General features: G+C 41.7%; 1 protein-coding gene across 15 annotated transcripts in view; it reads right to left on the bottom strand.

Annotated features, from left to right (window-relative positions):
• The window catches only part of ARB2A (ARB2 cotranscriptional regulator A), a 352,291-nt gene that overhangs the window by 10,338 nt on the left and 318,734 nt on the right, over positions 1-23,219 (bottom strand). For 13 of the 15 annotated variants that reach the window (XM_042855842.2, XM_042855847.2, XM_065599198.1 and 10 more), the window contains one exon: positions 250-3,464. The exons of the other annotated variants lie outside the window; for them this stretch is intronic. In XM_042855842.2, the coding sequence (XP_042711776.1) occupies positions 3,322-3,464 (143 nt within the window). In that variant the 3' untranslated portion in view covers positions 250-3,321. Of the gene's footprint in view, positions 1-249; positions 3,465-23,219 lie in introns of those variants that run through there. 15 annotated transcript variants of the gene reach the window in all.

A 23,219-nucleotide genomic window follows, 5' to 3' on the forward strand; every position in this document is an offset into this window, starting at 1 on the left:
GGAGAGGAGTTTTTTCTTATGCTTAACCATCTAAAACATATAGGTGTAAGCAATGTGAAGTCAACAAAGACTAAAGGGCTGTCATGATAAGTTGACATTAGGCTATTACCATGTCAACAGAGTCAGACCACCACCAGTAAGATTTAAACTATTGATATGTTATTGCGCTATTCAGTGTTGGTTCATGTTTTTATTAACATCTACAAGCTGCTTTGAAGAGCAAAATGTTTCTGAGGAAACAACTGCACATTAGAAGAGAAAAGATTTTTATTATTATTTTTAAAGTGTAAACAGAAATATACAATTCATAAGAACTCCCTGCAGTTCTTTACATAAGCAAAAACGCAAGTCAATTAGGGCACGAGAAAGACACTTTTAAAAGGGTATTTATTACAGCAGAATTTTTTTGCACTTAATTTCCATTAAAATAACAAAAAATAGATTAATTCTGTGATATTTGGCACCTTGGAAAATCCCCTCATGCATTCCCAGTGGTAAGAGTTTGACGGTTGCAGGATTTGTTTGAGAGCTTTTTTCAACCCCCCCCCCCCCCCACCCCGTCTCTGCATTTAAGCACAGAACTACACATATGAAATGCAAATCAACGAGTTAAAACCGTATTCACATGATACACTGTTCAGAGTGGAAACAAACCCGGGAAGAGTACAAACGGCGTAAATGGGTGACAGGCCAGCCCCAGTAGGTGGCCAGCACCGACAGCATGAAGTTACTTGGGGAGAAATGAGGTGAACCATATTATTACGTCTATACAGCAAACCCATCATCAACAGGTTAAGTTGAGAAATATGATTACACTGGAAGCTGCTCAGTGGCAGACGTGGATTTTGCTTTGCCTCCGTTTGGGAAGCTCCACAGCTTGCAAAACCCCTCGTGTCTTGCTTGCGAAAGTCTAACTCAGGAAACACAATGACCTCCATGTGTAAGGGCCATTTACAAAAGGGAGTGAAGCTATAATGGAGAGAAGACTGCGGATTATAGCAGGCAATTTTACAGTGATTTTCTCTTGTTACAAGCGGAGGTTGCTGAAAGAAGTAATGTGCGAACTGAAAAACACCCCAGGTTAGCTAAATGCCTGGTGTATATACATGGAGTATTACAGCTGGCTAACTGTGACCCTCCAACACTGAGCACTGCACACACTTTATGAAACCAAAGAAAAGAAGTTAGCAAATAAAATGGAAAGATCCGGAAGAATCTCTCCTTACACTGAAGTGACATGATTCGGTTACTGGCACGTTTACTCTAGACAAAATACATTGAAATCCACATTAAACACTTTAAAACATCGTATTAACAACAATAGCCCCCTACCCTCACCCTTTCCGTACTGAATTCCTCCATTCAACTCCGAAATGGGAAAAATTACATTAAAAAGGGGTCAATATCACAAACCCATGTGGTGGCTGCCGACGATTTGACTGGTTTGAAGTAACACAGCAGTTGGATGAAATACCGTTTTGATTTTTGTCCTTTGCCTCTGCTCTAATAACATCAGAGGCGATGCAGACATGACCACTGAAGAAAAGATCACTTTAATTTAGCTTCATCAAACTATAAGACGTAATTAGTGCACTTGCATGCCAGACACGGTATCAGGCACATATTGTTGCTTATCAGACATTAGCCGTTAAAAGTTGCTGACATCAGCTACTATTACTAAAAACACTTCCCTCCGAGGTCTGCAATTTCAATGATTTTCTGAGCGTTTAAATTCGGTGAAACTGGCTGTGTATTTTACCAGGTGTGTAAGGCAGGAACATTATTTTTGCAAACACTTTGAAAGAAATATGGAATCTAGGCCTGTGTTGAATCAAAAACTAATTACAGGATGATGAGGCATTACAGTTATTAAAAATTCCGAATATGAAAATGTAAGCATATTTGAATTAAAAAAAATCAGCAAAATCAGTAATTCATGACTTTTTATTTATTTATGCTATCATAATTCACAGTGTGGTCCAGACGGTTGCTGAATTGGTAAAGTACAAAGCAATTGGCATTTTAAGGTAGAACTTTCAAAAGCAAATGGAGTTCTACAAATAATGCCAAAGAAGGAAAAAATCTTTATACAAAGAGACTTTCCCACAAATTTGGACCAAAGTTCTTGGACCCCTTATCTGCAGAACATGGAAAGTATGAAGAGTTGATCCCATTTGGTCCCAGAGAAGAAAAGACTATTGATTGTAAATATTTTTTTTTACTATTCAAAATTATGTCCCTCTTTAAAAAGAGTAATTTATATTTTGCTTTGTCTCAAAATAGACATTCTATTAGAATAAAAAATAAACGTATCAACCAAGTTCTAAAAGTAAATTTTAAATACAGGTATTTAATCTATGTTACAATTTTCACTAAAACATGTATTACAGCTCGTGATTTAAAATTATTCAGAGATACAAACTCTGTAAAAATGGGAATCCTAAAATCACGAAGCAAAAGATTTCAGCATAAATAGCATCGGTTCATTTTGGTTTAAATTTAGTCCTTTCCTTCTGTAATGTACAGATTTATTAGAAACCTTATTTTAAATTCAGAGACAGTCCTCCATAGAAATACCTATTCATTAATTTATTATTTCTTAGGAGCTATTTTATGCACAGTCTCTCCTCTGGTCTCAAAAGAAAAAAAAAGATATGGTTAGAGCTACAGGGAACAATTCATATTTATAAATCCAAATACTACACCATCGTCCTTGTGCTATTTTTAAAATTTAAATTGAGTCATTATGGCTTAAATAACCCCCCTAAAAAGCACAAACAAAAATATTCCATTGTTAGAAAGATATCTGAGTATTTTAAAGGCTGAAGAAGAGTAGGGAGGAGGAAGAGGGGAGAGAAATCTACCTGGATAAATTATTTAAAAGCAATTCGGTTAAAAATGCATAAAACCTAAAGTTTGCTCCTGTCAGAGAAAGCAAGCAAGCAAGCAAGAAAAGTGAACCCTGGAAGGAAGCAGCAAAAATCCTGTAGGCGATAGGACCACGAAGAAGCTGTTAAACTCTGGCATCAGCTCGGTGCAGGGCTATGTCAGGGCAATTAGAGCTGCACCATGCTGCACTGTGCAGTACTGCTGTCAGCCTTAATCTGCGCACTGATGGGCAGCACGAAATCCAAGCTACAGCCCACAGGAAGCACAACCAGTGAACCCATATTGCTTTGACAGTTGCACTCATCTAGAAATAATGCAAAACGCTATTTAGATGTATACATCACGACCCTGTGCTCTAGGAAGAAAACAATCTAATGAGGGGCTGGGAGTCTGCTTGCAGAAAACAAGCAGCAATGAGATGTTTTTCTCCTCTTAAAGCTCTTCGTATTTGATTCTGTTGGAGCGTCGTGTTGGGGCTAGTTTGACTGAACTGTTCTTTGCCTCGGATGCTTCACTGAAGAATTTGAAAATAGACGGAAAACTCTTCCAGGAAGTTAGCTCATGACGTTCGGTCCCTGCAAAATAAAAATAAAAAAAAGAATAAAAAAATAAATCACAGTTTGATTTGGTTTGGGGTCGTTTTGTTGCTGCAAGTTCAAGTCATAGTTCAGCATAACACACATAACAAAATAAACGTCGAGTGCTATTTGCTGGTCCCTCTCAAAAGCTCCATGTTTCAGTCTTACGAGAGGGACTTGAACAAATTGGTGTCATTAAAGACCCCCCTTCTGATCACAACACTCACAGGTGTATTCTCGTGTCGAGTACTGTGCAGGGTTTTAGTTATACACGTTGACTACATGATATGAAAAGAGCAGAGCCATGCACTAAAAACAAGACAGAAAAGGGAGTGTGCTTATTACTTTTCCCCACACAAACTCTGGCAAGCGAAGCCTTGTCAAGTACCGTCCCAGAATGGAGTCACTAAAGCACATTTAAAGTCCTTTTATTCCACAGCGCGCTACGGACTAACCATGCATTCTGCCAAGTAACCTCAACAAGCGAATAAGTTCATAAGGTAAAACACACATTACATTATATAACCTCCTGGTTTGTCCCAGAGCCTCCACAACTGAGATAACGCGTGCTGTGACTTCTGTTTACAGGGGAGCCTATCATTACAAGACATTCTCAGGAGATGGGGAGAACTATGAAGTCCATCGGGAGCTAACAGCGAACACTTTATTTCATTCCAACTCCTTCAGGGTTCACAGGCTCCGAAAGAGTCCTGGGTAAAAACCAGAATCCCACTGCTAAATTGCACCTGCATTTCCAAGGTCAATTTCATGAAAGGAGCTAAGTGTCTGGCCCAACTTTAAGACAACGGAATTTAGTTTTTAGGACATAAGTAACCGCTTCTGTAACTGAATCCCGGTTCCCCTTTGGCATTGATTTAAACAGAGGCAGTCAGAATAGATGGCTTTAAACAACAAACAATGATCACTTTCACCAGCCCTGTTACCAGTAAGCCCGTACACGGTACCCAGGCAGAAAAGTGAACCCTTTCTGCGTTCCTTCCCCCAGCGTAAAAATGCATTTGTGTAAGCTGCATTATGCGAATGTGTTTTTACTGTCTTACCCGTGGGCCCTTAACTGCACGGCACATTTATTTCTATAAATAAAAAACAAACAAACAAACAACAACAACAACACCCCACCCTCTCATACAGATAAGGAGCCAAGTGCTCTGAAAGAGTTGGGATCTCTTCCTAGATAACCCAATTATGCAGAGATGCTGCCTGGAAGCCTCTGGATCCTGGGCCTCCGTTTGATACTTTAACATTGTTAATGATAATTCTTTAGTCTGTAATAGTAGGTCATTGCTATGGTTACTCTACAATGGTGCAACACTTCGCTTTCCCCTTCAGCTATTCGCTGAGACCTGGTAACCACATTTGTTGCCTAGCAACAGTTTTGTGACAGTATCACAATCTGGGAGTTACAACAATAAAGGACATGATGGCCGTGGACTGCCCAGAGGAGAGGTCTATAGTGTGGGGTGGGTGGGTGACTTCGCAATGAGAGTGGCCCCTAAAAGAGCTGCTACTGACAACTTACCCTGAGTCCTGCAGCAACACACAGAGACAAGGGAAGGCATTGCTAACAAAGACACTCCACACTGCTATCCCCCTACAGACACTGTTTACACAATGACAATCCACCACCATACATATATTCCTTTCACAGACACCACCACTCCCCACACAGATACCCCCCTTCAGAGACACCCTTTGCACACACACCTCCCTCACCCTAACACATATATCCCCCAATGCTGATGCACTTTTCAAAAACAATTCACTACACATGTCCACCCGCAGAAACCTTTTACTGAGACAATCCACGGGACACATAGATATCTCCCCACCCCATAAACACCTTTCACAAAAAGGCAATCAGCTAATACACACACCACTCCTCCACCTTTTAGAAAAGACAATCCACATCACATACATATACCTCCCTCCAAACACAGACATCCATTACACAGACAATCCATCACATCTCACAGAAATTTCTCCACAGACACCTTTTAAACAAAAAACCCCCCAGCACCAAATGCAGATATTCCCTCACAGACATCCTTTACCTGGAGATAATCCATCACATCTACAGACATCATGCTCATCACAGACAAATCTATCACACCCTACAAGAGTAGTCATCAACAGGTGGACCGCGTGCCAAATCCGACAGGGCCGCCCAGAGGATTCAGGCGGCCTGGGGCAAAGCGGGGGAGCTGCGGTGCTTGTACTCACCCAGCAGTGGTCCAGGTCTTTGGCGGCATTTCAGCAGCGGGGGGCCCTTCAGTCACTCTGTGTCTTCGGCAGCACTGAAGGGCCCCCCACCGCCGAAATGCCACCGAAGACCCGGACTGTCGCCGGGCCAGGGCTCGTGGGGCCCCTCCGGGGCCCGGGGCAAATTGCCCCACTTGCCCCCGCCCCTGGGCAGCCCTGAAATCCGGACAACCAGATACTTTTGAACGGACCATGAAATCTTTTTATTTACTTATTATTAGCATTATTGTTATTGCAGTGTGAAAAAATGTTCCGCTGGAGTCTGGACCTTGAGTATATCTTGACCAAGAAATTTGGACCTTGACAAAAAATAATTGACTACCCTGAACCTACACAGACAACCACCACAAAATTACACTTTACACAGACTTCCCACCTCTATACAGGAACACCTCATTATCACAAATAGATACCTCAGCACCACATAAAGATATAGCTCCTCTTTCACAAAAAGACAACCCACAATCCTCCACATATCTTTCCACCAGAAAGGCATCCTTATAGGGAGACAATCCACTGTCACCAAACACCCCTTACACAAAGATGTCAGCTCCTATAGAGATCTGTTTACATAAAGACATGTTGCTACTACACACAAATATAGACACTCCTTACACAAGAACTGTATCTCTCCACAAGCCACCACTTACAGAAACCTCACCACCAGGTATTCCTTAACCACTCTTGCGTAGGCAATCTTCCCCATACAGCCACTTGTACCATCTAAGATTCCTTGTCAGTGCACACATTTAAAGCCACATTGAGTCTCTATGGGCAGACAGCCGCCATATCTTCACCCTTGGTTCCTACACACACAGCTCAATTACCACACCCCAAAAGGCATACACACAGTACACTGCCACTACTGACTTCTAGCTCTCTACACACACCCATATTCATTTCTGTTGGCCTAGATTTAGATTAAATTGGATGCAGAGAATATAACACAGTTTCATTCTTTATCATTTATATTTCGTCTTTGTGAAAGACCATCTTTGGAAACAAAGAATGACAAAAATCATGTCCAAGAAACTTTGTTTTAATTGTCTTCCCCTCCTTTCCTCCATCTCTCCTTTTCCCCTGCACCCTTCTCATTTCCTCAGAGATCACATACCAATGTTATTGAGACACCGATCAATTTAAGCTTTCCTACAGCAACTCTCTTACCCCACCCCTCTCCAAAAACAATTCAGGCTCTGAATCTAGAGGGCCTGATGGCTCAATGGTCTAAAGCAATTTTAACTCCCTCTCTTTATTTTCCCTTTCCTAGCAACAATCTTACTGATGGATGAACAATTTCCCTGGTGATAAAATCTCTACCATGACTGTTTAGTTTATAGGATTATGATGACTCTTTGCTTGAGTATTACAGAAAAGACAAAAACAAAAACTCATCCTTGTTACCTTGTCAACTTTCTACACTGCCCTTCATGGCCCTTTAAAGGTCAATATTTGCCCTCAAATATACACCTTCGGTTCCCATTGAAGGGAGAGCAAAATGTATCCTATAAAATTAAACACTATAAAGGTAGTACATTTATTATTTATGCAAAAAATCTAGAAAATTGCAAGGTATACTGGACATAAGCAACATGAGCTAGAAATTATACTACATGACAACATGCCCTGGTAGGCATAATAAATTTGGTGGTATGGTTCTCCAAATAGAATAGTAACACTGAAGAGTATAATCTACACAAGGAAGACAGAAAGGGAAGAATAGAAGAGTTAGCATTATATGTCATAAATATTTTCAAAAACAATAGTAGAGCTGGTTGGGGATTTTCCATTAGGATAGAGCTTCTCACAGAAAATGTGGGTTTTACAAAATCAACATTTTCCAAAGGAACATTTTGATTTTGCTGAAAATATTTATTTTCCCCATATTTAATTTTGGGTTGGTTTGACCCAAATCAGAATATTTCATTTTTTGAATGGACCTGAAATGTTTTGTTTCAAATCAGTTCAACAAAACATTAAACTGTATATCCTTTGTGGCATATTTCCCTATGAGAGTTGGAGTTTGGCCCCCTCCATTCTCTCCTGTACGTCCAGCTTACTAGAGGACTGCTATCTCCCCTAAAGCAATGTGGACTTCCTCTGATCATGCTGTGCTGGGTAACATGGGAGTCACATGATTTGGTGCATTGTGTGAAATGTAGTTTGGGCAGGAGCCTGGCCCATAAAGGAGAATGGAGTCAAAAGGCTCCTGAGCTATAACTCCCATAAGGCAATGTGCCATTGTGGGAAAATGCAGTTTAATATCTGACTCAAAACAAATAATTTCAGATCCATTCAGAAACATTTTAATTTTGGAAAAGTAAAAATATTTCACTGTGATCAAAAATGTAAAAAAACATTTAGACAATTCCAAATTAAAATTGTTCAGAATTTCCATTCTGTGAAAATTTTTTGAAATTACACTTTATCTTCTTGATTTGAGACAAAATCTTGTTGAAATGTCAGAATTTCTCACAGGATGGAATTTCCAAATTCACTCAGCTCTAACGAATGAAAAGAGTATCAATAAAGTACTTTGGGCAAAGGTACAAGTAATATAACATAAAGATGAAAATGGATATCTTCTGTAGAGCTTCAGGAATAAAGAATGAACATGACAAGTTAAGGGACCAACTATAGAGGAGCCCAAACTCACAGGATCCTGCACTCATTTAAAAAACAACAACAACGTATTGAGACATTTGTTGGGTAGCAAAATACAACTAAAACAATGAGGAGTCCTTGTGGCACCTTAGAGACTAACAAATGTATTTGAGCATAAGCTTTTGTGGGCTAGAACCCACATCATCACCTGACAACCATCTGAAGTGGGTTCTAGCCCATGAAAGCTTATGCCCAAATACATTTGTTAGTCTCTAAGGCCTGGTCTACACTACGAGTTTAGGTCGACTTTAGCAGCGTTAAATCGAATTAAGCCTGGACACCTTCACACGACGAAGCCCTTTCTTTCGACTTAAAGGGCCCTTTAAATCGGTTTCTTTACTCCACCTCCAACGAGGGGATTAGCGATAAAATCGGCCTTAGCGGGTCGGAATTGAGGTAGTGTGGACGGAATTCGACGTTATTGGCCTCCGGGAGCTATCCCACAGTGCTTCATTGTGACTGCTCTGGACAGCACTCTCAACTCAGATGCACTGACCAGGTAGACAGGAAAAGCCCCACGAACGTTTGAATTTCATTTCCTGTTTGCCCAGCGTGGAGAGCACAGGTGACCACGCAAAGCTCATCAGCACAGGTAACCATGATGGAGTCCCAGGATCGCAAAAGAGCTCCATCATGGACCGAACGGGAGGTACGGGATCTGCTCGCCATATGGGGAGATGAATCAGTGCTAGCTGAACTCCGTAGCAGTAAACGAAATGACGAAATATTAGAAAAGGTCTCCAAGGCCATGAAGGACAGAGGCCATAACAGGGAAGCACAGCAGTGCCGTGTGAAAATTAAGGAGCTAAGGCAAGCCTACCACAAAGCCAGAGAGGCAAACAGAAGGTCCGGGGCAGAGTCATAAACATGCCGCTTCTACGCGGAGCTGCATGCCATGCTAGGGGGTGCAGCCACCACTACCCCAACCGTGTGCTATGACTCCGTCACTGGAGAAACACAGAGGGAAGCGGGTTCAGGGTACGAGGAAGACGAGGATGAAGATAATGTAGATAGCTCACAGCAGCAAGGAAGCAGAGAAACCAGTTTCCCCAACAGCCAGGATATGTTTATCACCCTGGACCTGGAGCCAGTAACTCCTGAACTCACCCAAGGCGTGCTCCCAGACCCTGAGGGCACACAGGGGACCTCTGGTGAGTGTACCTTTGTAAATATTACACATGGTTTAAAAGCAAGCGTGTTTAATGATTTATGATTAATTTGCCCTGGCAATTGCAGCCAGTACAGCTACTGGAAAAGTCTGTTAACATGTATGGGGATGGAGCGGAAATCCTCCAGGGACATCTCCAGAAAGCTCTCCTTCATGTACTCCCAAAGCCTTTGCAAAAGGTTTCTGGGGAGGGCTGCCTTATCCCGTCCGCCATGGTAGGACACTTTACCACGCCAGGCCAGTAGCACGTAGTCTGGAATCATTGCATAACAAAGCATGGCAGCGTATGGTCCCGGTGTTTGCTGGCATGCAGACAACATCCATTCCTTATCGCTCTTTGTTATCCTCAGAAGAGTGATATCATACACTGTCACCTGGTTGAAACGGGGCGATTTTATTAAGGGGACATTCAGAGGTGCCCCTTCCTGCTCTGCTGAACAGAAATGTTCCCTGCTGTTAGCCACGCGGTGGGGGGGGGGAGGGGTGAAGTGATCATCCCCGATAATTGGGTGTGGGGGGGAAAGGGGGTTAGTTAGGTTTGTGCTGCATGTTAACCCGGAAACCGCAGCCCCTCCTTTTACATTGCAAACCCATTTTAAATGGCCAACCCAACGGATGCTTGGTATGGGAAATGAGGGCGCTACTGTTTGAAACCATTCCCACATGTTAAGAAGGTTAAAAAAGCCAAAAGACTGTGGCTTACCATGGCTGCCTGCAAGCCGAAATCTGTTGCCTGGCACTGCGTGAGTGATCTCTCACACCAAACCGGCAGGCCCTCAATATAAGAGGAAAAATGCGACCTTGTAACGAAAGCACATGTGCTGTGTAATGTGAACAGCAAAATTTAACGTGAAAGAGTGTACCCGTTGTTCTCTAAAATGTGTCTTTTTTAACCACCTCTCCCTTCTCCTCCACCAGCTGCAAATGTTTCTCCTTCACAGAGGTTAGTGAAGATTAGAAGGAGAAAATGGCGGACTCGGGATGACATGTTCATGGAGCTCCAGATGTCCTCCCACGCTGAAAGAGCACAGCAGAAGGAGGCAGTCAATGTCAGACTACAGAAAAGCACAGTATGAATGAGAGGAGAGGTGGCGGGCTGAATCGCGGGATGAACAGAGCAAGTGGAGGGCTGAAGATGATAGGTGGCGTCAGCTTGCAGACAGAAGGCAAGAGTCGATGCTCCAGCTGCTGCTCCATATCAAACTGATATGCTCCAGCGTATGGTTGAGCTGCAGGAAAGGCAGCAGGAGCAGAGACCACCGCTACAGCCCCAGTGTAACCAACAGCCCTCCTCCCCAAGTTCCATAGCCTCCTCACCCAGACACCCAAGAACACGGTGGGGGGGCCTCCGGCCACCCAGTCACTCCACCCCAGATGATTGCCTGAGCATCAGAAGGCTGGCCTTCAATAAGAGTTAAAGTTTTAAACTGCAGTGTGTCCTTTTCCTTCCCTCCTCCCCCACCCATCCCGGGCTACCTTGGCAATTATCCCCCTAGTTGTGTGATGAATTAATAAAGAATGCATGAATGTGAAGTAACAATGACTTTATTGTCTCTGCAAGTGGTGCTCGAAGGGGGAGGGGAGGGTGGGGTGGTTGGTTTACAGGGAAGTAGAGTGAACCGGGTAGGGGGGTGGGGCGGAGGGTTCATCAAGGCGAAACAAACAGAAGTTTCACACCGTAGCCTGGCCAGTCACAAAACTCATTTTCAAAGCTTCTCTGATGCGCACCACGCCCTACTGTGATCTTCTAACCGCCTTGGTGTCTGGCTGCGCATAATCAGCAGCCAGGCGATGTGCCTCAACCTCCCACCCCGCCATAAATGTCTCCCCCTTACTCTCACAGATATTGCGGAGCGCACAGCAAGCAGCAATAACAATGGAGATATTGGTTTCGCTGAGGTCTAGCCGAGTCAGTAAGCTGCGCCAGCACGCTTTTAAACATCCAAATGCGCATTCCACCACCATTCGGCACTTGCTCAGCCTGTAGTTGAACAGGTCCTGACTACTGTCCAGGCTGCCTGTGTACGGCTTCATGAGCCATGGAATTAAGGGGTAGGCTGGGTCCCCAAGGATAACTATAGGCATTTCAACATCCCCAACGATTATTTTCTGGTCCGGGAAGAAAGTCCCTTCCTCCAGCTTTCGAAACAGACCAGAGTGCCTGAAGACGCGAGCATCATGTACCTTTCCCGGCCATCCCACGTTGATGTTGGTGAAACATCCCTTGTGATCTACCAGGGCTTGCAGCAGCACTGAAAAGTACCCCTTGCGGTTCATGTACTCGGTGGCTTGGTGCTCCAGTGTCAAGATAGGGATATGGGTTCCGTCTATCACCCCACCACAGTTTGGGAATCCCATTGCAGCAAAGCCATCCACTATGGCCTGCACGTTTCCCAGAGTCACTACCCTTGATATCACCAGGTCTTTGATTGCCCTGGCAACTTGGATCACAGCAGCCCCCACAGTAGATTTGCCCACTCCAAATTGATTCCCGACTGACCGGTAGCTGTCTGGCGTTGCAAGCTTCCACAGGGCTATCGCCACTCGCTTCTCAACTGTGAGGGCTGCTCTCATCCTGGTATTCTGGCGCTTCAGGGCAGGGGAAAGCAAGTCACAACGTTCCATGAAAGTGCCCTTACGCATGCGAAAGTTTCGCAGCCACTGGGAATCGTCCCACACCTGCAGCATGATGCGGTCCCACCAGTCTGTGCTTGTTTCCCGGGCCCAGAATCGGCGTTCCACAGCATGAACCTGCCACAGTAACACCATGATTTGCACATTGCTGTGGCCTGTACTTTGTGAGAGGTCTATGTCCATGTCAATTTCCTCATCACTCTCGTCGCCGCGCTGTAATCGCCTCCTCGGCTGGTCCTGGTTTTGCTTTGGCATGTCCTGGCTCTGCATATACTCCAAGTCAATACGAGTGGTGTTCATAGTGCTCATAATTGCTGCGGTGATCTGAGTGGGCTCCATGATCCCAGTGCTATGGCGTCTGGTCTGAAAAAAGGCACGAAACTAGTATCTGACGGACGGAGGGAGGAAGGGAGGGAGGGGCGAGTGACGACATGGCGTACAGGTACAGGGAATTAAAATCAACAAAGGTGGCTGTGCATCAGGGAGAAACACAAATAACTGTCACACAGAATGGCCCCCTCCCCCCCCAAAGATTGAACTCAAAATCCTGGGTTTAGGAGGCCGTTGATTTCACGGAGGGAGGGGGAAGCAAATGAATACAGAACAAATCTATTTTTTACATCTTAAGCTGGCAGACGACGGTGCAGCATGACTGATAGCCCTCGGCATCTTCTGGGTGCTTGGCAGAAAATACTGGGCGCTTGGCAGAAAATAGCATACTACGACTGATAGCCATCATCGTCGAGACTGCCCAGGTGCCCATGATTGACAGCCACTGCAGTACGACGACGACGGATATCAGTCGTAATATACCATCTTCTACCAAAAGGCAAGGGACTGCTGCTGTGTGCAATGCAGCCCCACGTCTGCCAGCATCCAGATCGCCGATGAAGGCTACCAGTCATACTGCACCGTCTACTGCCAAAAGGCAATTAGATGCTGCTGTGTAGCAATGCAGTACCACGTCTGCCGGGACCCAGAGGACATATGGTGACAGTGAGCTGAGCTGAGCGGGCTCCATGCTTGGCGTGGTATGTTGTCTGCACAGGTAACTCAGGTAAAAAGGTGATAATCGATTGTCTGCCATTGCTCTGACGGAGCGGGAGGTGCCTGACGACATGTACCCAGAACCCCCCGCGACACTGTTTTGCATCATTCAGGCATTGGGATCTCAACCCAGAATTCCAATGGGCGGCGGAGACTGCGGGAACTGTGGGATAGCTACCCACAGTGCAACGCTCTGGAAGTCGATGCTAGCCTCGGTACTGTGGACGCGGTCCGCCGACTTAATGCACTTAGAGCATTTTATGTGGGGACACACACAATTGGCTGTATACAACCGATTTCTATAAAACCGGCTTCTGTAAATTCGACCTAATTTCGTAGTGTAGACATACCCTAAGGTGCCACAAGGACTCCTCATTGTTTTTGCTGATACAGACTAACACAGCTACCACTTTAAAAAAATGCAACTAAACACTGATCACCAAAGAAATATCTATGTTACTCCATGATCAAGAACACAGAGAATAATATACGTAACTACTTTATAACACATTTTTTGCAATTATATAGCATCATTTATGTGAAGATTTTAAAGTACTTTACAAAGATTATTATTATCCCTATGTTCAGATGGTTAACTGAGGCATAGATACAACAACTGATTTATCCAAGGTCCTAGGAACACAGGAATTGCCATGCTGGATTAGGCCCATGGGCCATCTAGTCCAGTATTCTGTCACTAGATGCCTATCTTGTAAGATAGGAGGAGGCAAGAACCCCTAGCAGGCAGATGTGGGACAATGTGCCCCCTGAAGGTCTAGATCAGTTATATGAGAAGCCATTGTGAATCTACTTCTTACCAATAGAAAGAATTGTTTGGGAATGTGACATAATAGGAAATATTCAAGTGATTAAAAGCTATTTGAATCAACATACTATACTAAGCAATGGGTTGATAGAATACAGCGGTCTAAAGGCTTCAAGAAATAAATTGCCTGGGGACCTGTAAAATCTAAGGAGCAGGTGGTAATGGGAAGACACATGAAAATCCAAGCGTGTAGAACACAATTAAAATATTCTACAATATGCCAACAGAAGCAGCCAATGTGATTTTATGAGGGACTGCTCAAAGACAGTGGCGGATTAATGATTTTGCCGCCCCTAGGCCCTGAAATAATTGCCGACTCCAGCCCCATATGAACTTATTAAACATCAATATTTTCAATATCAACACCAATATTTTCACTTTTTACTTCACTACTACTTTCAACTATTTTTTCTGTCTCGCTGTCGGCACTAACTGAGACAACAAAGGAATCTATTTTGCGCATTTTCGCTATCATTTCATTTTCCCTTTCTTTCTTTTGTATAGCATTCTTTTTTAACTGAGAGCCGCTTAATTTCTTCCTTCTGGTCATATTAACAACGTTTAGGATTCTTGCGAGTATGTTTACTAAATGGCGTCACACCGTCACTGGTGGTTTCAATACGCGCTATGATTGGTAGAATCGCGGCGTCACTGATGCCGCGATTATAAAAATGCTGCTATTATAAATTTGCCGCCCCTGCAAATTTGCTGCCCTAGGCCTAGGCCTTGTTGGCCTAGGCGATAATACACCGCTGCTCAAAGAACTGAGGGTAAAAAAGAATCTATCTTGGAAAAGGGGTATCAGGCAAGTATCCTAATAAAAATATGGACAGTCAGCTAAGGATTCGAGTGAAAAGATAAGGGCAGTAAAGACGAGAATGATTTAATGTTAGCCAAAGGGATAAAGAGGAACAGGAAGACCTATATTTATATATTTAGCAAGTACCGTATATCAGGAGGAAAAAGAATACTAAGGAGAAAGTAGATCTGTTATTAAATGAGATTAAATAAACAATTATTCTAATATGGTTAAGATGGGGAACTGCTTTTAAAATCAGTATATCAGGAACAATAAATAAAAGAGGTATTGACAATTAGAAGTAATAAAGACCTTGTCAATACAGCTGTTGGTAAAAAAACTGGAAAGGGAATACTTGGAAAAACTGAATATACAAATCATCAGGTCTGGATGACATGGATCTCAGGGTCTTAAGGGAATCAGCTAATGAACTTGCTGAACTACTGGCAATTATTTCTAAAAACTCATGCAGAAGCAGGTAGGTATCAGAGGACTGTGGGGGAAAAAAGCAAATGTGGTGCTAATTTTCTTTAAAAAAAGAATAAAGAGAAATTACCATCTTTTAAATTTAACCTCAAATCTTAATAAAATAATAGAACAATATTAACATAAAAAATCTGCAAGCACCTTTTGGTAACAGGAACATTAAGATTAAATAAGTATAGATTTTTAGCAATAAATATCCCAAAATCAATCACTTTTCTTGATTGAATCACAAATATTAGTAGATGATGGGACTATCCGTTATGGTGCCTTTTTCTATAGGTCCCACTGTGTGCCATTTCTACCTGGCCTGCAACCTGGTGAAGACACACACAATGGATTATAGCTTTCAGCACTCTAGTGGTCTGTGGTTACCATTATCTCTATTTTTAGATTGTTGTATAGCTATCACTAGCTAACTAGAGATTGATAGTGATAGCGATACAGACATAGATATAGGCATTATATCTAGACTGCAGCAGATATAGATTTATACACTGCCCTTGATTCTAGACTGTATTACTTTGGAGTTATACCGGCTTAAACCTGGAGTAGCATAACGGCGAATCAGGCCCATAATATCTAGACTGAAGTAAAGCATTTGGTTCATTGTCTTATGAAAATGTACTTGTTAAACTAATTCAAATTGTCTTGAAAATGAGCAATGTCACTTAGCTTGAAAACTGGATAAAGCACTATGAACAATGAGTAATGATAAATATCAAAGCAGTGGGTTGGGGGAGGTGTCAAAGGATTGGTAATAGGTTCGTTTCTTTTAAACATGATTATTAATGATCTGGAAGAATGAACAAACTGCATATTAATTAATTACATTAATTATGCAGATGATACATTAAATTGTAGGTAAAGGAAACACTAGTAAGGACAGAGAAATAATAAGGAGGAAGCTAGGTAGTATACAAATAAAGACAGGAAATAACAAAATGAGCTTTGCTACCATGTTTACAAAAATGTACATACAAAAATGAGTGAGCAATTGATTAATCAATCATCTCAGGGTTTATTTGTACATACATTTATGACTGTAGTTTAATTTCCCTTTTCTTCCCCCGCCCCCCCAAGGAAAAAAAATCCAAAAACAAGAGAGCTCTTTGGCTAGAAGAGTTTACAAACTCCTTCAGTTGAAATTACTGAGCTTGCAGAACGTACAAGCTTTGCTGGCTTCACTAACAGATTCCCCATAATTTGCTCTTGCAGTGATTACCAGCTGTGCAGGACAAAGGTGTCCTCCTTCAGCGTTTGCCAACTGTGCAGGACAAAAATCTCCTTCTGTGGCACTTACAAATTATGCAGAACAGTGGTTCCATCCTGTGGAGTTTACAAGATATGCAGGACAAAGGCTTTCCATGCTGCACCAGAGCAGAGGGTTTTCAATATAAATCTCTTTGCACTGAAATATTTCTGCAGAGAAAACTTTCTAGGTTGAAAAGTTTCTCCACAGATATTAACTACAATGCTACCCCCAAGGTCTGATTCTGTGAGATGCTGCTGACCCTCAAATCCCATTGACTTCAAAGTGAATTAAGAATACTCTGCATCTCAGGATTTGGTCCTTAGCGGAGCAGTTAATATCACAGTTCCAGATGAGCTTGATCTTACTCAATGAGAATTTTGCCATTGACTTTAATGGGAATGAGATCTACCCCAGTGTCAGCATTCTGCATTGAAATCTTACTATGATGAAAACTACTGATGCAGATATTAGTTAGGTTTCTAACTTAGCACTCCCAAGTTTTGTGGCTCCAATATTTATTAAGTTACTACCACACTTATACATGCAGGGATCAGGGAATAAAATTCCTCTCTCCCTACCATACAATAGGCCAGATGTATTTTTTTCCCTCCAAACTTCCACTGAATCACCAGAGATTGGCCACAGCTGGAGATGGGACGCGAGATTTGAGGTGGGAAAGGTTCAGGTCAAATTGGCAGGGACCTTAGAGTTTTTTGCCTTCTTCTGTAATGTTGGGTATGGATCACCTGCTATGATCATCTGGGTATAAACACACATAATAATTGCAGAAGACTTGGGCATTAGTGGCACCTCATCCCTCCTGTTCTCTTCCTGTGTGTTGCTCACAACAGTTAGTCTCCTGAGGACTGAAATGCTTTGGTCTAACTAAACTCACCAGACTCAGTATATGGGTATTTAAATTTAATGAACTGTGATATACAGGAGGTCAGACTAGATGATCTAAAGGCCCAGGATGGCCTTAAGCTCTATTAAACTCAGGGCTTAGTTCTCAGTGAAGATAGACAATTGGAATGTTTCCAGTTGTGAAGAGCAGCCATTTTGATGCCATGTACAAAAAGAAAAACCTCTTAAAATTTACTAAAATGGGAAATATTTCTTTATTCACCTTTCCATAACTCAAGGAAGTGAATGGATTTTAATCATTCTTTCCTTAAAAAAAAATGAAATCACTTCTGGCCTAAGAGCAACCATGGAAAATGTAATCCAGAAAGAATTTTTTTCAGAAATTTAAAAGCAGATGGAAATGGGTATAGAATGAAAGTCCAGATATGCTGTTCACATTTGTGTGTGAGTGAATTTTCCTGCCTCTGATGGAATTCATCCACTTATGTGGATGTGATTAAACTGTCTCTATCATAAAGTTATTTTTTAAAATCAATTAAATTTTTTACCTTGGAAAATACCAGGTTGTATCAAAAGAAGGGTAAATTTTGTTTTGTTTTTTAAATTCCTGAGGTAAGGACCTCATGAAAATCCATCTAAAGTTGGAAAATGTTTCCTGGAAATCATTTAGTCTTTTGCGAATATTTTGTTCTGCCAGTTTATCCCTAGTTCCCAAAACCTCTGAAAGAGCAAACACTCCTGCAGCATCACCAGCAAGATTGAAGAAGAAGGAGAGAAAAAAAGTCTCTCAGTACAAATCTGTAAATATTTTTTACAGGGAGAATGAAAACTTTGAAAAACTGGGCAATGAATGGGTCCATTGGCTCAAGAGGTTTGAAAACCACTGACCATGAGCATCACTGCATGCACATTGGATACAATTCTAGACACCTCAATACCACAAAGCAGTCAACAGTTTGAAAGGATTTAAGAAAGAAGCAACAAAAATGACTAACAAGATAAAAGCATTGACTTCTGGGGGGATATTTAAAGAACTAAGTCATGGATATAATAATCACCTAAAAGGAAGGAAGGAAATAGTTTAGAGAGGATCCAAGATGGCAAACAGTATAACACTAAATACATTAACATTTAGGCTGAATATCAGGACAAATATATCAGCCCCTTTAGACAGTGGACTAATCTTCCAAAGCAAGTTATAGAATCATGTGCAGCAATAGTAGGGAAGGGCAAGATATCCTAAAACATGTTACCTCTAGTTTCTAGGATATTACCTCTGTAGATATAATATTTTGTATGTTCCCCCCAGCTCACTCCCCCTCCAATATTGCCCAAAATAAGCATGCATCAGCCAATGCAGGTTTGTGAAGCAGGATGGAAACATGAGGATAGTACTACTGCAGTTATCATTTTATACTATTAGTTATTAAAGCACTGATGGCAGTCAGCTGTATCCCAGAAGAGTGGGAATCCACTTGTTTGCCTCTCTTAATCCTACTTGGCTAAAGAAGTGAAAGTCACAAGGTCATTCACTTCTGAGTCCACATTATTGGGTAATCATATATCAAGGCATTTTCTCTTTTAAATAATGTTATTGCTTCAAAACAACTTAAATGTCTTACACAGTAATGACCATATACTGCTCTCAGTCTAAGGAGCTGTCATTAACATGGTAGTCTGGGGCTATATATGGCCCTAGAGAGAATAGTTACAATGAAATAAATGAATAGAGTACCAGCCTAGAGTTTTGGCTTTGGGTTGGTTGGTTCTAGTCAAAACCTTTGTTTCTTTGAACCCAATAGTTTAAAAAACTCTGTCATATAAGCACATACACACTGGCATACAACAACAGATCTCGTCTATTACATAAATACAATAGAACTCACTGACAGTGAATGTAGATATAAAAGACCAGATCAACCACCCCATTTCCAGTCCCTTTGCGCTGTTCCAGCCCTTTGGGTAATTGGCCAGCTGGGTGACTCCTTGAACGGTGCAGAGTTTGCATAGATGGCTCTAAGACAGGCCCCCAGTGCACATCCATGGTGGATATGGGCAGCGGCAGCTGAGCAGGCTATTATCGGCTGGCACAAGTTATAATAGCCCAGGGTCTGTTCTAATTTGCACCAGCATCCAGACTGGGCCTTGGCAACCACAGGGACAGAAAGCACAAATGTGGCTACAGTATAGTTGAGTGTAGCCCAGTCAAACCAAAGGACTGGGGACAGAGAAATTCATTATAGTGAAGAAGAGTGAAACTCCTGAATTCTGTCAGAGTAGAATTCTGTACAAGGCTCTCCAAGCTGCCACCCACCTGCAGAAGCCTAACACAGTGGACCACCAGCAGGCAAAAAAGCCATGTGATGGGGCTTCTGCATCTGCCATATGTGGACTGAGACAGGCTTCCAATGAGTTCAGTATAAGGATGCTTAAGGGGACCTTTGGATCTAGCTACAAGAGGGGCCACTGGATGTGTACTTACACTGTAGCACTTTAAACTGCCTTGGGGCTGGGTGGGTGGATTCTGTCCCCCTCCAGCCCCCATAAAGCCTGTTCACCAAGCCATTGTTCACAGAGTGTGAGAATTCTATTGCGCAAACAGCAGTGTGGGTTACAGTGAACATCTACATAACATCAAAGCCTTTTTGTGGGGGGAAAAAGGACTCCAATATAAGTGGGTTCCATGATACACAATTATGGACTTTTAAAATTCATGACAGCATGTACCAGTGTGTATGGACAATCAGAAATACGTGGCTATTGACTTTTTAAAAGTTACCATTTACTTAGAGAGACAAGGTGGGTGAGGTAACATCTTTTATTGGACCAACTTCTGCTGGTGAAAGAGACAAGCTTTTGAGCTACACAGAACTCTTAACAGCGAAGTGAAATAGTGTGTAGACAATATGTGAAATGATTTTATTTACATGATAGCTTATGGTAGCATTTTATAATATATGTTAAAGTGTTAATAAATGTTTTTAAAATGGATGCTCTTTATCCCATCATGAAATTAGTATTTGGTCACCCAGGAAAAATCCTTATCAAATTGCATACAACAGCACACATCCGGGACTCAGTGTTTAAAAAGTTCCAATTCCCTAATTAGTAAGAGAAAGGAAACACTTGAATATTTTTTAAAAATTAAAGACAATTTTGAGTTATTCAGATTCTAATTTTTAAAAATGAATGGGTGTCCTTTAAATACATTGTGTTAGTTCAAGCTATTTTGTTGAAACTTTGTGAGCAACAAATATTTAAACTCCAGAGTAAATTCCACAAGGTATAACTCCCTGGAAATACCAATTCTTATGAGAAATGTTCTTGATTAGTGTCATAATAATACTTAGCTCTTATCTAGTGCTTTTCATCAGCAGCTATCAAAGCAAGGGAGGTCAGCAACATTATCCTAATTTCAGAGATGGGGAAACAGAGGCACAGAGAGGGGCCATGACTTGCCAAAGTTCACCCAACAAGACAGTGACAAAACTAGAACCCAGACACCCAGAGTCACAGGCCAGTGCTCTATGTCCAAGCTTTTAGTGCCTCTCTGTCAAGTAGCTGAGGTTGGAATTCAGGTTGTGGTGGAAATGGAGTCTGCTATGGAGCTGAGGAGACTGCATATATTTGGGTATTATGATGTTTGAGTGGTAAGGCACATGTGAATGTTGGCTTAACTGGTGATTTACTAGATTTTTTTGCCTTGCATGGTGTCAAGTATCAGGGGGACTCCTTGTTGTTTTTGTAGATTTTTTTGTGATTGCATTGAAAGGAAATGCATTTGTTTTTTGTACAGTGTCTAGCACGTTCGGGATGGGATCTCTTGATACTACCAGAATACAAATCCTAAATAAATAATTGTAAGTTCAATTTTTTGGGATGACTTAAAAGCATCTCAGCTCATCCTTTAATATTGTAATTCCTAATGTAACATAAAATAAGTCTAAAATGTTTCAGAAAACTGAAAAAACAAATGTATATTTGTGTTACACGATTACTTAAGTCTGATATAACATTTATCCACTCATGATGAGATGTCCAATAATTCATTCATAGCTATTCCATTTCAGAGATGTCAGTCTCCTCATTTGTGAAGATAAATGCAATACACACAAAATTTATTCAGAAGACCTATATGTACTATCTATATAGTTCTACATCTCTATGTTAGTAGAGAAGACAGAGAGAAGATAATGTTGTTGTTCCACCAATGAATTTATACTGATGTAGTGCACATTGACCCTCTGGTTATTAGAGTGACCTTTGGTGGTCTGTGCTAATGAACAATACTGAAAAAGGCAGATGACTGAGACCAGTCTGCAAGATTTTATGGACAGTGATCATTGCTGTGGGTCAAGTACACCAGTACTGCAATCATAAAGTTAATAACCACTACAACAGCTTTACATGTGGATGTCTCAGAAGAATGCTGTTTCACAGCCTTTAGAGATGTTATTTATAATTTATACCCAATGTGAAGTGCAAAGATTTTTTCCCCCCTGTAAGTCACAGTAATCAATACAGGTCTGCTTCTATTATAGTCCAATGAGGTGAACTGTGATGCAAGAATCAACTAAGTTGGGGAAACATCATACTCATAATCATAGCTCCACAAATGAATCAGTGCCCAACATCAATTTCCAAAGTCTATACCGTAACAATAAATCAGAAAAAAAGTCTGTAAAAAATCCTATCCAAGCTGTTGAATGTCACAAACTAAATTAAACACATTTGTTTTAGAACTACTCAGAAACTTAATTTTACCATCATGTGCTTCACGACTTTCACATCCTAATTCAGAAACCCTGGGGTGAGGGTTGGGGGGAGGTTGCCTTCCTCTGCAGCATGGGGCATGGGTCACTTGCAGGTTTAAACTAGTGTAAATGGAGGATTCTCTGTAACTCGAAGTCTTTAAATCATGATTTGAGGACTTCAGTAACTCAGCCAAAGATTATGGGTCTAGTGCAGGAGTGTGTGGGTGAGGTTCTGTGGCCTGCGCTGTGAATGAGATCAGACTACATGATCACGATGTCCCTTCAGGCCTTCAAGTCTATCTGTCTATGAGTCTATATCAAGTATGTGATGGTCTGAAGTTCCCATAATATGGAAACCAGCAATTTAAGAATAAACACCAATTCACTAAAGCCTTGCAGATGTGAATTACACTAAGTTTAACTAAAATGCAAAATATCACACTTCCTAATAGGTAACCTCAAAGATGTCATTAGAGAGAACATTCAAAATTAATTACCATAATGCTGCAATGTAATCCCCATTTAACCCTCCACCACCTCAACATGGAAAATAGCTGACATGCCTAGAAGTGTGCAAAACATCCTGCTTTTCACCATGTGTGTTCATCTTTTGTGTCCTCTAAATCAGTAGTTACCTTGCACAAAAATGTGCTACAGAAGCAAGCAAAGGGTCAAAGATGTTTCACTTTCTCAGTCATGATCTCTACAGCTTGGTGTTTTGTTTTGGGAGGCTAGGCAGTGCCACTGGATACACAGGAACCAATGAGATATTGAAGAAAGTTTTGTGAAAGTGAAACAAAATTATAGGTCCAATAACACAGGCCTCAGAATGGAGCCATAAATTATAGCAACCTAGCTAAGACCATAGAAACTAGCAGTTGGGCCTTACCCACACTTCTTGTCTCTTTGTTTCTACAAGAGATTCAGACTCTAAATTGAGAGCCCATGAAACAGCACTCAAAACTGGGGGCTTCCTGG

This window comes from Chrysemys picta, chromosome 6, assembly GCF_011386835.1.
Source record: "Chrysemys picta bellii isolate R12L10 chromosome 6, ASM1138683v2, whole genome shotgun sequence".
Lineage (NCBI taxonomy): Eukaryota > Metazoa > Chordata > Testudines > Emydidae > Chrysemys > Chrysemys picta.